Here is a 13776-nt window from a genome sequence, read left to right as displayed (position 1 = left end):
CTTCCTGCAGACAATAGTGTGCTCCACCAATGAAGTGACAGATTCAAGCGGTTATGGTGGAAGGCCTTGGCTTCTGTATTATGCTTTTGTTACTGGTGTGCACTGTACATCCCCTTGCCAGGAAGAGACTTTAACTGAAATTCTCAAAACAATTGTCTCAAGGAGAGGGGAAAAAACAAGGATCCCAAATGTTCTAAGAGCAGAAGGAGGAGGCATGCTTGCAATTCATCTGATGAGAGGCAGGGCTGAGAAGGGCTGGCATCACTGAGGAATACCAAGAGGGCACCTTCTGGCTGGGGAGATGTTAATGGATGGTAGCTCCCATCATCTCACATCAGTGATGATGGGTGATAGATGAAATTCAACAAAGTGGGGAGGGCCGTGGAATGCCCATTTTTAGGAAAGTTTGCCATGTGTCTGTGATTAGAACAGACCCCACTCAGAAATTAGTAAGCACCTAAGAGTGCTCTTGTTTATCAGCGTCCAGATCATTCCAGTCTGGTTTATAAAACGTGTGTGCCTCACAGACTGATCTCTTTCATCACACTGCAATATGCATTTATTTTTCTTTACAGGCATTACACTTTTGACTGTTGTCAATGTTTTGAATGTTCTTCCTTAAACAGAGCACAAGTGAAAATACAGCAAGGGGAAAGTGTCTATCTTGTGTTTGACCTTATGTACTACTTTTCCACTGAAGGGTTTCCCCCAAATTCCATTAAAACGAGTCCTCTCATTTTGAACTGTGTTCCTAGATGAAAATGTATAGAATTGCATCCTTACTACCAAATATGTCTGTCTGAGCATATTGCTGAAGCGTCAGTTTCTCAATAGTGGAGTAGATGTCTGAACGCACAAATGTAATCTATTGCAGATGAAGGTGACATCAAGTGAACTTTAAAGCATTTCTAGGTGTTTTGCATTGCAACGGTTCATTTGTACATGCAAATAATTAAGGCTGTGCATAAATCCCCAATTCAGTTTGGTATCCAGTTTGGTGATCTGAATCTGGGTATGATTCAGATTAAATTGAACTGGACCCACTCCATTCTGATTCAGATTTGGGATTACAGATTGCCCGCCCTTCCCCATTGACTCACTGGGAAATCCCAAAGGCTATAATGTTTAAAAGTCTAATATCAGAAGGGAAACTCCAAGGATTTTTGTAGCTTTAAGAAAAGAACAACTACCACAACCAATTTTAAAAAGGGTTTTGTTGACTGTCCTGGCAGTGGCCCCTCCAGCATCAGTCATCTGATATATAATAATCATATGACTGATGTTTTACAGAAAGAATCAAGCAGGTCCAACTACAGAGATTATGGTATTGCAGCAGACTTTTAGTATTTTAAGGCAGGTTTTTACACATATTTGTTGTTTACAGTGAAGGCAGACAGCAATCCTGGGATCTGCTTCCATCCCAAAGTGAGCCCATTCAACACTCTGGTTTTTCTGTGGTGACTCAGATTGCCTAACTTCTAACACCTAGTAACAACAACAACATGGAATTGGGTAGAAGAATAGATTTCACTAGCACCAAATTAAGAAGACAAAGGAAGAATAAAATACGTGATTCAATGAAACAAAGGAAATTAAAAGACTGAGTGAAACCAACCCATTCCGTAAAATTTACAAGCCCATTCCGTAAACACTGCAATGAGAGTCAGGGTGAGTCTTAACCCAGATTATACAATAGAAATGTCAGTGAGTACTACACAGCTTCCCTCCTTCCCCCTCTGCATCATACCACCTTGAAGTTTTCCTTATATGGTCAGGTTGGGACACAGTGGCAGGCTTTTTACTACATATTTTTAATGTCTGAATCTCCAGATCAATTGAAAACACTTTGGGCTATACCATTCTACTCCAGAACCAAATTTGGCCAAAGCCATTCCAATCTGGAGCTCTCACAAATCAGCCTAACTCTAAATCATCCCTTTTCATTGGCGATTTTGGTGAATTGGGTGAACAGCCCTAAAAGTCATTTGCAAATGTTGCAGCTATCAAGGGATGAATATGGATGTCTGAACTACTCAGATCTCCTATGGTTTCTGATTTGACCTTATTTTCTGGTATTCTAATCTGTAAACTATTCTGAGTGCCTTGGTTGAAAGAAGGGATATAAATGTAATAAATAAGTCCTGGAAAAAAAACACCTCTTCCTAAAAATATTCTACAAAAGTTAACAGAATGAAAATTCTATCATTTGTTTTCTGAATTAAAATGTTAAGAGTTCAATTTAATAACTAACTACATTTGCGTTTCCCTTTTCTGGTGCAAATTTCATGCCACTGACTTCTGGAGAGCAAAACATGCTTATAGGAGAACAGGGAAGACTAAAAAGTGCAGATAATGATTCAAATAGATACCCCCCAGTGTATATGTTTGTTAAAAAAATGGGGAAAGAATGGTCAAGCAGCCATTAAACTGGATGATTAAGTCAAGAGTTCAGTAATTAAGAAAATAAGACATCCTCCTCTGACACAGATTTTGCTTTGGCTTGAAAAAAAATCTAAGGACCCTGTGAATGAAGCATATAATTAATAATTTTCTCATAATTTTCACAAAATGATATTTGAAAAACCAGGTAGGCATTATGCAACTAAAAACTTTAATTCTATGATATAAACAATGTAAGAAAGACCACAAAGATGTTGTAAATGTTGAAACTTTTACTTGGAAAGTTCAGCAAGTGTATGTTGAAAGGGACAAATACATCAATAAAGTACTACAAGGAATACCGACAAAGTCTTTAAAATGTTGTGCTTGTAGATGGCTAAGCCAGCTTCCATAAACACAATCTTAGCTGCGAACCTAAGGGATATTTAGATGTGAAATTGAAGGCATCAACAATGTAATGCAATAAAATCCACATACAATAAAGACAGAACAGTAATCTTGCTTCATCAAACCTTTCACACAAAGGTATTAATTCACTTGTATCCTGCAGTACAGTTATAAAGCAACAAATGGATCATATCAAATTTGATTAATAAAAATGTACAGAGTTTAAAAAGAAAGATTATCATCTGAAAACGAATCAGATGGTAATTGTGATAATAAAAACACAATTGTTTCAAATGGCAGAAAGTACCAAAAGTCTAATTCCAGTTGTATCTTCCAGAAGAGGATGGCAATGGGTAAGGTCTTCCATAACCCTGCAAAGGCCACAAAAGACAGTATTACTTTATGTGTTTTAGACATAATATTAAACAGCAGTGGTTCAAGAGAAAAGGGACATGCAAAGGAGGGCAAGATCCAGTAAAACATACACAACTGATGTCCAACTGATTTTAATGAGATAAATAACATATGCTTAACTATCTCATTGAATCAAGAGGTTTTATATATGTTAGTTGACAATTCTTGTGGGTTTTTTAAAAAACTAGAGTTTTATGATTTTAAATATATAACCATTAAAAAGGAGAAGCATGTAATAATTTACTACATGCAGGTTTAAATTTAGTTTTCATTTAATTAACTGCCTGAGCCCTGGGGTGCATTTTCTGTCCAGCAGAAAGAAATTGCTATTAAATTTCTTAGTTAATATAATGTATAGCCTTGGACAAGAATCCTGCCATTTTAACTATAGAAAGCAAAGAGTTAATTCTAAGAGAGCACCTAAGGACAGAAGAGATACGATGGATTAGACCAAAAGCCTATCTAGTCTTCATTCTGTTACCACAGTGACCAACAAGACATCTAAGGGATGCCCACCATCAAGACACGACCACAACAGTTTCCCAGCAACTACATTTAGAGGCACATTGTCTCTGATACCGGAGGTAAAATATAATCATCATGAATGTCACTGGAAGCTTTATCCTCCATCAATTTGTCTTATCCTCTTTTCAAATAATCCTAGTTGTTGGTGATCACCAGATCTTGCAATACTGAATTCTACAGTTTTACTGTGTGTACTGTGTACTACTGTACTTTCATCTTTTTTGGATTCTACTACTATAACAGAGGGAGCGAAACCTTTCCTGATTCACTTTTTCATGCTATGCATAATTTTATACATACATCCTCCCTTATGAATCTTTTTTTCTAAGTCAAAAGCACCAAACATTATAATCATATGGAAATTGGTCCTTTCATTCAACCATTTGGTTGTCCTTTTCTCCAAATATGTACAGCAGGAATGGGAAGCATGTGGGACTGCAGGTCCCAGTAGCACTAGTTGCATAGCATCTGCAGGTTTCTATGATTTAAACTCTGGTATATCATCCTAATGCTTTGATGTTAGGTTTATGATATGAAATAACCCTATAGTTTCTGTGAAGAAGTAAGCTCTGTAAAATGTCCATATGCTGTTTCTTAAATAGTCTTATAATTTGAGCAAATTCTCAGCAATAGGAGGCCTGACTAATTTGATCTCCTGAGAAGTTGCACGTGATCTAACTATTGTCATGCCACAAGTAAGCAACTAGTGCCTGTGGCACATGTGAGTAAGCAGACACTATGTAGAAAGACCTATAGCTCTGCTATGAAACATGTAGTATATCTTTGGGTTTTTTAAACCATTTGTCTGACACAAGATATCTATTGCCACCATTGTGTGAGGTAATTACATATGAAGGAGTCTAAAGACATGCAGAATATTTTAAAAATTAACCCCAAACTTAAATTCAACAAATTTGAGATCCTATTTGGGTCAAAGAATACCACTAATTATCAGCATCGGCCAGATAATATGTTTAAAGTGCTTTAGCCAGGCAGGCAGCAACTGCTAATGACAGCAAACAACACATCTTCAACTATTCTGATTATTAGACACAGCTAGCACAAAGCGCTTTGTGTTTGCAACTGTGAAACATGTCTGGCTGTGCAGAAATTCAGCTTGTCATTCATTACCAGCATCCTTGACTGATATGGACAACAGCTTTTGAACAGGAACTGAACCAAGTAATGCTTGAGTGTTTGGACAGCTTCTCTCTATAACAGTGCCAAGAAGCCTCCACCAAACGCTCAGGACCATCTTGTCAATTTCAATGGAGTTTTCCGTATGAGGTGTTCCAAACCGAACCGCTGAAACACTTACATTCTCATGCAATTATCCCAGCAATGCACAAGTGCAGGGTCTGAGATGTCAATGGATTACTGTGTTTTGGTGCTAGCAATGTAATGTCAATGGATCAAGGGAACTGGAAAAATCAAGATTAAGAAATATTTTTTTTTTTGTCTTTGAGATTGTGTACAATTCTGTATATATAAGAGGGAAATTAAAAGAGGAGGAATGAGCTTTTCTATAATTACTACAGGCAGAAACTATGCCCCTAAAAGTACCTTTTTGCAGATCCATACTTGGAAAAATTTATCCAAGAAATGTGTTTTTAAAAGCTGATTTTAGTAGGACAGAGTAGTATAACCTCTTCAAAGTTTCAGGATGCCTGCCACCGTGGCCCAAATTCAGTTTCAACAAGAGAATATAAAAGTTTACTGCAAATTTTGTAATTTTTCAAGAGGTGAAATTAGCACTCCTAATTTGAATTTAAACAAATGATGGCTACTACAAAGCAGCAGAATTAAAGGATGGAGAGGCCATTAAGTCTAAAAGAAAGGCAGGTGTGCCCCATCTCAAATAACTCTTGACTCAAATAAGCCAGCCAAGCCCCACCTTACAGTCAAAGGCAGGGGAAAAAAAGAAAAGAAAAGAAAAAAAGGGAGAGAACATATACAGTTCACCCTTGCCTTATACGGGGGATCCATTCCAGACCCCTCCGCGTAAGGCAAATAGTGCATATGCTTGAGCCCCATTTAAAATAATGGGGCTTGTGCATGATACCATGGCAAGCTGAAAGCCGCGTTAAAGGCACCCGCATATGACGTGGGCGCACTGTACATAGAGGAGGTACAGCAGCAGCTTCTCCAGGTCCTTGTCTTTGCCATGGAGTAATTATTTCTGAAGGATAAACCTGCAGGCAGTAAAAAGATCTTCTGGCAGTTTATTGACAATCGTCTTTTTGATATTTTTTGGTGGAAATTATTTGATGCATATAATATGGTTATATTCGAGAAAACAGGCACACGTTCAAAAATATTAAGCACTGAAATCAACAGCATAAGTTGGCTACAACTTAAGGACTGTTAACTTCAATGGCCTTAACCATATTGAAGGGATGCAATGGCTTAGTGGTTAAGACGCCAATTATGATGATCAGAAGGTTGGTAGTTCAAGGCCCGAGTGCTGTATGATGAGGTGAGCTCCTATCACTAGTCCCAGCTTCTGCCAACCTAGCAGTTTGAAAGCATGCAAATGCAAATAGATAGATAGGTACCACTTTGGTGGGAAGGTAACAGCATTCGGTGCAGTCATGCTGGCTGCATGACCACCAGAGTAGTCCTTGGACAACACTGGCTCTTTGGCTTAGTAATGGAGATGAGCACTGCTCCCTACAGTCGGTTACGACTAGACATTCATGGCAAGGGACTAGCTTTACCTTTACCTAACCATATTTAACTTTCATTAGAAAATATTATCTGAAAAACACACTGAGTGCCCAAGGACTTTGTAAAACCACACCCTTATCTAAACATATTACAAACACTTAACATAGCTAATATAGCTCTACCTAGCTAACATGTAGAGAATGTTTTTTTCTTTTTCATAAGTAAAGGAACAACTTTCCTTTAGCTGGTAGCTTCCTAGAAGATTGCACACTCCCAACATTCTTTGTTACCTGTCTTCCACGTTCCCTCCGATCGCTGGGCCTCTGTGAGTAATTCACTGGTCCACCTGGACCTTGGTACTGATTTTGTTGGTATGGAGGTCCCTGAGAATGGGATGCACGATTCCAAGCAAGAAGAGGAGTGGCCCCAGAATTTCTGAGAAAATAACACATGTAGCCTTGTTTGTTTATCCTTAATACAAAAGTGACAGCTTTGCAAGGAACATTATATCTGAGGAGTATGGCGTGTTTAAATTCTACCTAGTATACAGCTTGTTTACTGAAAGAATGAGTGCCTCATATCAGGCATGCAGTTATTAGAACAATGTGGCTTCTTCCTTAGTGACAGAACTTAAAGCAAAACCAAACCAAACCATGGGCAATGAAATCCTGCATCTTGTCCTTTCACTCCTTATTAATTTAGCTACAAACGTAAAGATTTAAGAACTTTGGTCAAATTCAGGTTTTAAAAATGAACTGAAAGGATCTGATCCATTTGGTATCTCTAACACTCCAACTTGTCTCTCTGCATTGATGTGGAAGTGCAGATTTAAGATAAATTGCATCGAGAAAACATAACATTATCTCAAAAGTAAACAAGTGTAAGAGTGAGGCTTTCTTTTCTGGATGTCCAGGCTCAATCTGGGAATCCATTCTTTCTTGTTAATTGCAGGTTGCAAATGAATTCTTACTGCAGAATTGTTTGAATCCAGGGTAGTAGTTTAGCTGTTATCTCCCCCACCATCCCACCCCCCACCTTACCCCCATTATTCTTCTCAATATGACAGAAGAAGGTCTGATCGGGAAGAAACCTTTTCAAGTTCTATTGATGCTGTTTTCAATTGACCATAGTGACCTAGCAACGTAAGCACTAATTGGCCTTGGCTGACCAACATTAGCTGTACAGTTTATATGGGAACACAAATGCAATGTCCATTATTGCAAAGAATGCTATCCTGGAGTATCAACAAGAATGCTTTAACCACCTTCAAGTGTCAGGGCTAAGCAGTACCACTATAAAGCAACAGGTATATCTATACATATTCCTTGTTGGAATAAAAATATACTTATTTATTTTAAAGGTTTATAAATCACTCAACCGGATGTACCCCCTGGGTGGTTAACAGATATGAAAAAACGAAACACTTGATAAAATCACAATTTTTACAATAAAAACAAGAAACTAAAACCATCTCAAAAAGTTACAATATCAAAATGTTAAAATATTAGAATGTTAACTGCCAACAACAAAGACTAAACTAAAAGCAAAATAAAAATATAAATGACGTCTTAGCCTGGCATGTCATTCCACAGACGGGGCTACAGGACTATAGAAGGCTCTCTTTCTGACAGCCATCTGGTTCACTGCTATAGGGGACAGCACTCAGAGAAGGCCCTCTGAAGGCATCCTAAGTAGTCAGGCAGAAAGATATGGGATATGAGGAGACAGGTTCTAAGCTATTCACCACTTTAAAATTTAACAACAACACTTTGGACTCAGAAGAATGTATAAGCATGGCATAAACACTTAACAACTCGTAGCAGCAAGAATTGCTTGATCATGATTCTATCTAAAAATATTCTATGTAAAAATTGAAATTTGCTTAAACACTTTACTACAGCAAAGTGTTGTATCATTCACAGTACTAAATAAATACCAGAGCATAGCTACAATATACCTGGCTAGCTATACGATCAATATCACATGCACTTGGGGAAAGTACTGCAAATACCAACATTTAGTGCCCTTTTAGGCAACAGACACCAAGTGAACAGCTATAGCTTTGGCCTATACTTGATCTTCTGGAAGCAAGTAAGTAGATACGACAGAGGACGGACAGTTAATTTAAAAAAGAGATTAATTACTGACAGCTCTAAGTTCTACCAGTTCAAAGATCCCTAGCTAACTATAACTACTGTTATAGTTAGAATTAGTAAAATAGTAATACTTTTCTTTCCTGTTTCTCAAAAGTAAGTATTGTGTTTAGGTACTTTTAACAAATCTGAATGTTACATGATATTAGCTTGAATCGTTTAGATTTCCAGATGTTCTTGCATTGTAACTTCCAGAATTTCTCACTAGTAGCTATGCTGGGAAGGGGTGATGGGAGCTGCAGCACAACCTCTGGAGGGCTGAACAATTTCCACAACTGCACCAACCTATAATATAGCACACATGCTCCTCCCATCCACCTCTTTGTCACTTTAACCACAACAGCCCATGAGGCAGCAATAGCCTAAGACATACTACAAGCCAGCTCTTGAACCATGTGATATTTCTCTGCCAGCACTGAATAATAATAATAATAATAATAATAGTTTTTATTTGTAGCCCGCCTTTCCAGTGACCTGATCAAGGCGGCATACATACACAAGAAAAATATAACAGTACAAAGTTAAAAACAGAGTTAAAAAGACAAAGTCAAATACAAGGGGCAGGAAGCCACATTCCAGTAACAAAATAGGTTCAGATATAGATTGCAAGGTATCCTAAGTTATTTTTTATTAATTTACAACACTAGTGTAATGAATTACATATAACTAATAATTTGTAATGAATTACTTCAAAGCTGTAAATACTATCTACTCTAGATCAGATTAAAGGTTTCTTAGGCTGCATCCACACTGCAGAAATAACCCGGTTTGACCCCCACTTTAACTGCCATGGCTCAAAGCTTTGGAACTCTGGGAATGGTAGTTTGTTCTGGTGCCTCAACAAACTACCATTCCCAGAATTCCATAGCTTTGAGCCATGGCAGATAAAGTGAAGTCAAACCAGATTATTTCTGAAGTGTGGATGCAGCCTCAAAATACCACAAGAATGCCAGAATCCAAAGAACACTTATTTTTTTTGTTTGTTTGTTTTTGCATCTGAAAGGCATTTAAACTTGCTTCTCTTAAGCAGGATCAATTCTCTTCTGAAACTGTTTGTATGCATAGCTGGTGCCTACTACTCAGGCAAATGGACAAGCCTGTCTAAGTCCAAGTTCAACAGATCAAGCTTCTGTAAGAATAATTAAAAACTGTTTAATACCAAGTTCCTTGCTAAATGGATAAAACCAGATTATTTTTTTAAAGCTGAACTTTGCTGAACACTCCCAAAGTTGTTTTGGGACATCAACCAAAGTTTAAATATCAAGATTGGCTCAAAACTGGTTCATAAATGTGCATGGCAGAACAGAAAAGTATTCAAGATTTGAAGTCCAAAATGTTTGTTTGTAAAGCACCCAAAGAAGTTGAAGTACCAGGTTCAAAACCTTATTATAGTCTTCTTTTTTGGGCCAATTTGGAGACTGTGACCAAGAATGTGGATTATACTGTAATAAACATATAAACTGTTTAAATTATTATATAGATATTTAGTGCTTTGTGTTAAAGTCTGAGAGCAGAATTTCAAAAATAAAACATATTGTCTTAGAAATGTGATGCCATACAGAAAAATTAAAATGGGGATTTATTTGAATCCATTACTTAGGAAAATGAGTACCAGATTTTGCTATCAGTTGTTATAGCATAAAATCAACAGTTAAAAAGACAAATATGCTCATTTTAACAACAATTTTACATGTATAGTCCCATTTTTCATTACAGGACAGAATAGAAATTATAGAGAGATACTCTTTGCAAACTCCAGGATATCTGGTTTTAAGGGCATACAATCAGCTTCTCCAGGAAGAAACAGATATATAAAACATCCCTTATTATCAAACCATGTCACATTCTCTATGTTCCATGGTACTTATTGGACTGCAGATTCCTTAATCCTCGCTAGAGTCCCTCCTGCATTTAATTCAGTTCAGTCTTAAGTAGTTAAAGAAACTGTTTTCAGTGGCAACTAATAACTACTGACCTATAGTGACACTGCCCTACAAAAGACTTGTCAGGCCTGAAAAAGCTGTACCAAAGAAGCTGATTAGGACTTCAAGAGGTTTGTAGCAAGAATCAATGGCTGGTCTGTACTAATGCTGTGGTTCCAGCATAGTGATGATAAAAGTGGACCACCATTAGTTATGCCTCATTAAGCTCCACGACTCTCCTAAAAAGAAATTTGTTTAGCCTGTCCAAAACCTAATGCAGTTTTAAGCTGTCTGTGTTGAAATTCATAGTGCCTCAAAAGCCTGAATGAGATAAAGGCCAAAGAAACAAGAATGCTGTACCAGAAGCATCAACAGCAAAGTTAATTTTGAAGTTTCTAATGATTAATGGCAAGGATTTCTCCTTTAAATGACTCATATCTTTAGAGAGTTAAATGATACTTCCTTAAAACAAAAATATAAGCTAAACTAATTATACTGGGAGTTGGCCTAATACTGAGAATGTAATTATGGGGGGAAACATATGGAAAAAGATATTAGAATTAGAATTAAAAATAAAGTATTATAAACTATACCTGTCAAATCTCTGTTGTGGCTGTTGAAAAAGAGGTGTAGGGCCTTGCCAGGAGTCTTGGGGCCTAACATCTGTAAAGAAAAAATGAAGCAAAAGTTAAAATATATTAATTTTAATATGAATATTAACTAAATGTTAACTAAATATAATATTTCTACAAACATTAGAAAATCAAGAATTTTTATAGATTCAATAATTAAAAACATGCACTGGGCAAATAAGTATTTACAAAATAGTTGGGTAAATGGAAAAAGCAGGCCTTCTCTCATAATATATAAAGATGTTTGATTCCCAAAATTCAGTGGATACTTTGGAACAGCAGCAATAAAAGTTAAATCTCTTTACTGCTATCTTTTGGCCCATCATAAGTCATTTAACTGATGAATTCTGAAACCCTTAAAAATGTAAAATAACTTTTAACAAAAGGAAGGCCACATTATAATTTCTAATAATTTATTTGGTAGTATGCATTTGTTTTTTTATTTTTATATGAGTGTATGATAGATATGTGGGTGCAGAAAATATTAATGGGGTAGTTGCATTGCATGGGTCTTTTAAAACTCTGCCATTTTGAGAAGTATTTTTATTGACACTCTAAGGGGTTTTGAACAGGTGTCTTAGAGAATGGGAAAACTTTAGAGTGACTATTCAATTAAAAGCAGAGAAGGATATGGTAGAAGACTCCAATGAGGGGAAGGAAAGACAAGCAGCTAGTTGTCCTTCCAAGAAAGACATTGTGACAGTGAAAGTAGATTTTCTTGCTTAAAAATCCTATTTTCTAATGCCAAGTCACTTGCTGGGAAGTCAACACATCTAGGATTTAATCCTGCATGAATCTGCTGACCTGATTTATACCACAGAAATCTAACCATTAACCAGCTGCTTCACCTGCCAGTTTTGAGTGCATGATGTTCCTGGGTGGACAGAACAGGTTAAGGGTTCTTTTGCAATATCAGCTACCTGACAATCTCCCTTCCTGAGCCAGCTGGGGCAATTACTAACCTCCTAAAGCCTGTGTGAATAGCAAATTTTAACACTGCATTGAAATTTAAAATTGCTGACATTTGGGAGGTGTTGTAGCTGAGAAGGCATTTTGCAACCTACTGCTCCCAATGGTGACTCTGAGGGGTGACCCTGGCAGGTATTGTTTGTGCAGATATATACAGTGAAAGGTTCTCTTTCAAGCAACAAGGCCTCAAACCATTGAGGGCTGTGATTGTCATCTCCAGAAGTATGTTGGAAAAGCAGTTGTTTTAAAACTGGTGCCATATGGTTTCTAACACAATGGTCTAATTTCTAACACAGTATTCTAGACAGTAACCTAACTGCTGCATTTTGCACTGCTGCATTTTGCACTATATTCCACTTTGTGTGTTCTTCAAGGGTAGCCCCAAATATAGTGCACTGCAGTAATCTAGATGGGAAATATACCAGTGTAATGAGTTATTACAGCTGGTAGGTCAACCAAAGCCAAACGTACATTGATACAGTAAAGATATTTGAGCCTCCAAGGACAAAGATGAATGCAAGAGTACTCCTCAGTTATGCACTTGTTCTTTCAAGGTGAGTGCAACCCTCTCTAGGACAGATCCTATTCAGAACAGATATCCAGTCTACACAGCCTCCATCTTGTCAAGATTCAGCATTTTACTGGTTCTGATCCAGTTGATTACAGCATCTGGAACATGGTCCAATAGCTGCACAGCTTCATCTGACTCTGACAACAAGGAAAAACAGAACTGGGCATCAGCCGCAAAACCCACAGCCTTGCCCTGCACCTTCAGTTTCCCAGCAATTCAGGAGGGATGCATGGGAGTCAAGACCCATTTTTAATTTTTAAATTTAAATATTTAAAATTATTTTGATAGATTTTAATGTTATCACTAGTTTATTATGTTATGTGATTATCAATGAGAATTTCCCTCAGCAGCCAAGAAATCAATCACAATCTTATTGTTTACTTTACTTCACCTGTGTATAATCGGCCTTTTTTGCAGTAAATATATGTAAGAGTTGTGGCCAAAATCTTTCAGTCCCATTATTCATACTTATTAATGCTAATAACAGCTCACATGGAAGCTATTCTCTCTCAATTGTGTATTTGTTATTGCTTACCCCAAATTTTCTAGATTGGATAAGACTGTAATTTTTTTTTTTAAAAAAAACAGATTAATCTGTTTATTGTAACTTGTGTTATAAACCTATACTCTGGCAAGATACACACTTGGCAAACTGAGACTAAGGACACAAAGCATTACAGCCATCTGATATTACTAAGCACAACCACTTCAGTTTTCTCTTAGTACAAAAGTACAACATACTACAAAGATGTACCAGCAACAACATCATTTTAACAAGCCATGCAATTAAATGGCTGCTGTTTTTCTAAATAAATGCATCAGTAAACAGAATGAAAGGAACATACAATCAATAGCTCCCCAGCTAGTTCAAAACACTTAAATCATGTATCAATCAAAAGCTTCAGTTTCAGTGACATCTTTGATTATCTTCAATGATGTTTAAGTGCAACCTAATTATAACAGCTGGTTTCAGGAGTTGTCTAATGGATATATACGATAGGATAGTAATGCCTCTGTTAAGTTGTTAATATTCAAGGACATCAAGGCCTAGCAATAATTTACTGGAATGTCACATTCCCTTTGTCAATTGGAGGCTTTAAAAAAAAGAATGTCTGGAAGGAAATCTGAGCCCCTCT

The 13776-nt window shown here is 37.0% G+C and overlaps 2 protein-coding genes across 2 annotated transcripts in view; one reads left to right on the top strand and one right to left on the bottom strand.

The window, feature by feature from the left end:
* LOC149316829 (thrombomodulin-like) overlaps positions 1 to 13776 on the top strand; it is a 902913-nt gene that overhangs the window by 669981 nt on the left and 219156 nt on the right. The gene's annotated exons all lie outside the window — the stretch shown is intronic.
* The window catches only part of XRN2 (5'-3' exoribonuclease 2), a 98219-nt gene continuing 87033 nt past the window's right edge, over positions 2591 to 13776 (bottom strand). The window contains exons 28-30 of the mRNA XM_089516363.1: positions 11062 to 11131; positions 6684 to 6828; positions 2591 to 3158 (exon numbers count right to left, since the gene is read on the bottom strand). Of these exons, the coding sequence (XP_089372489.1) occupies positions 3102 to 3158; positions 6684 to 6828; positions 11062 to 11131 (272 nt within the window). The 3' untranslated portion in view covers positions 2591 to 3101. The remainder of the gene's footprint in view (positions 3159 to 6683; positions 6829 to 11061; positions 11132 to 13776) is intronic.

The sequence above is a fragment of the Sceloporus occidentalis genome, unplaced genomic scaffold (genome assembly GCF_023333645.1).
Source record: "Sceloporus occidentalis isolate IW3139 unplaced genomic scaffold, rSceOcc1.0.p SCAF_3, whole genome shotgun sequence".
NCBI classification, from domain to species: domain Eukaryota; kingdom Metazoa; phylum Chordata; class Lepidosauria; order Squamata; family Phrynosomatidae; genus Sceloporus; species Sceloporus occidentalis.
Note: the sequence above shows the minus strand (reverse complement) of the source record. Positions and strands in the feature narration are given on the sequence as shown.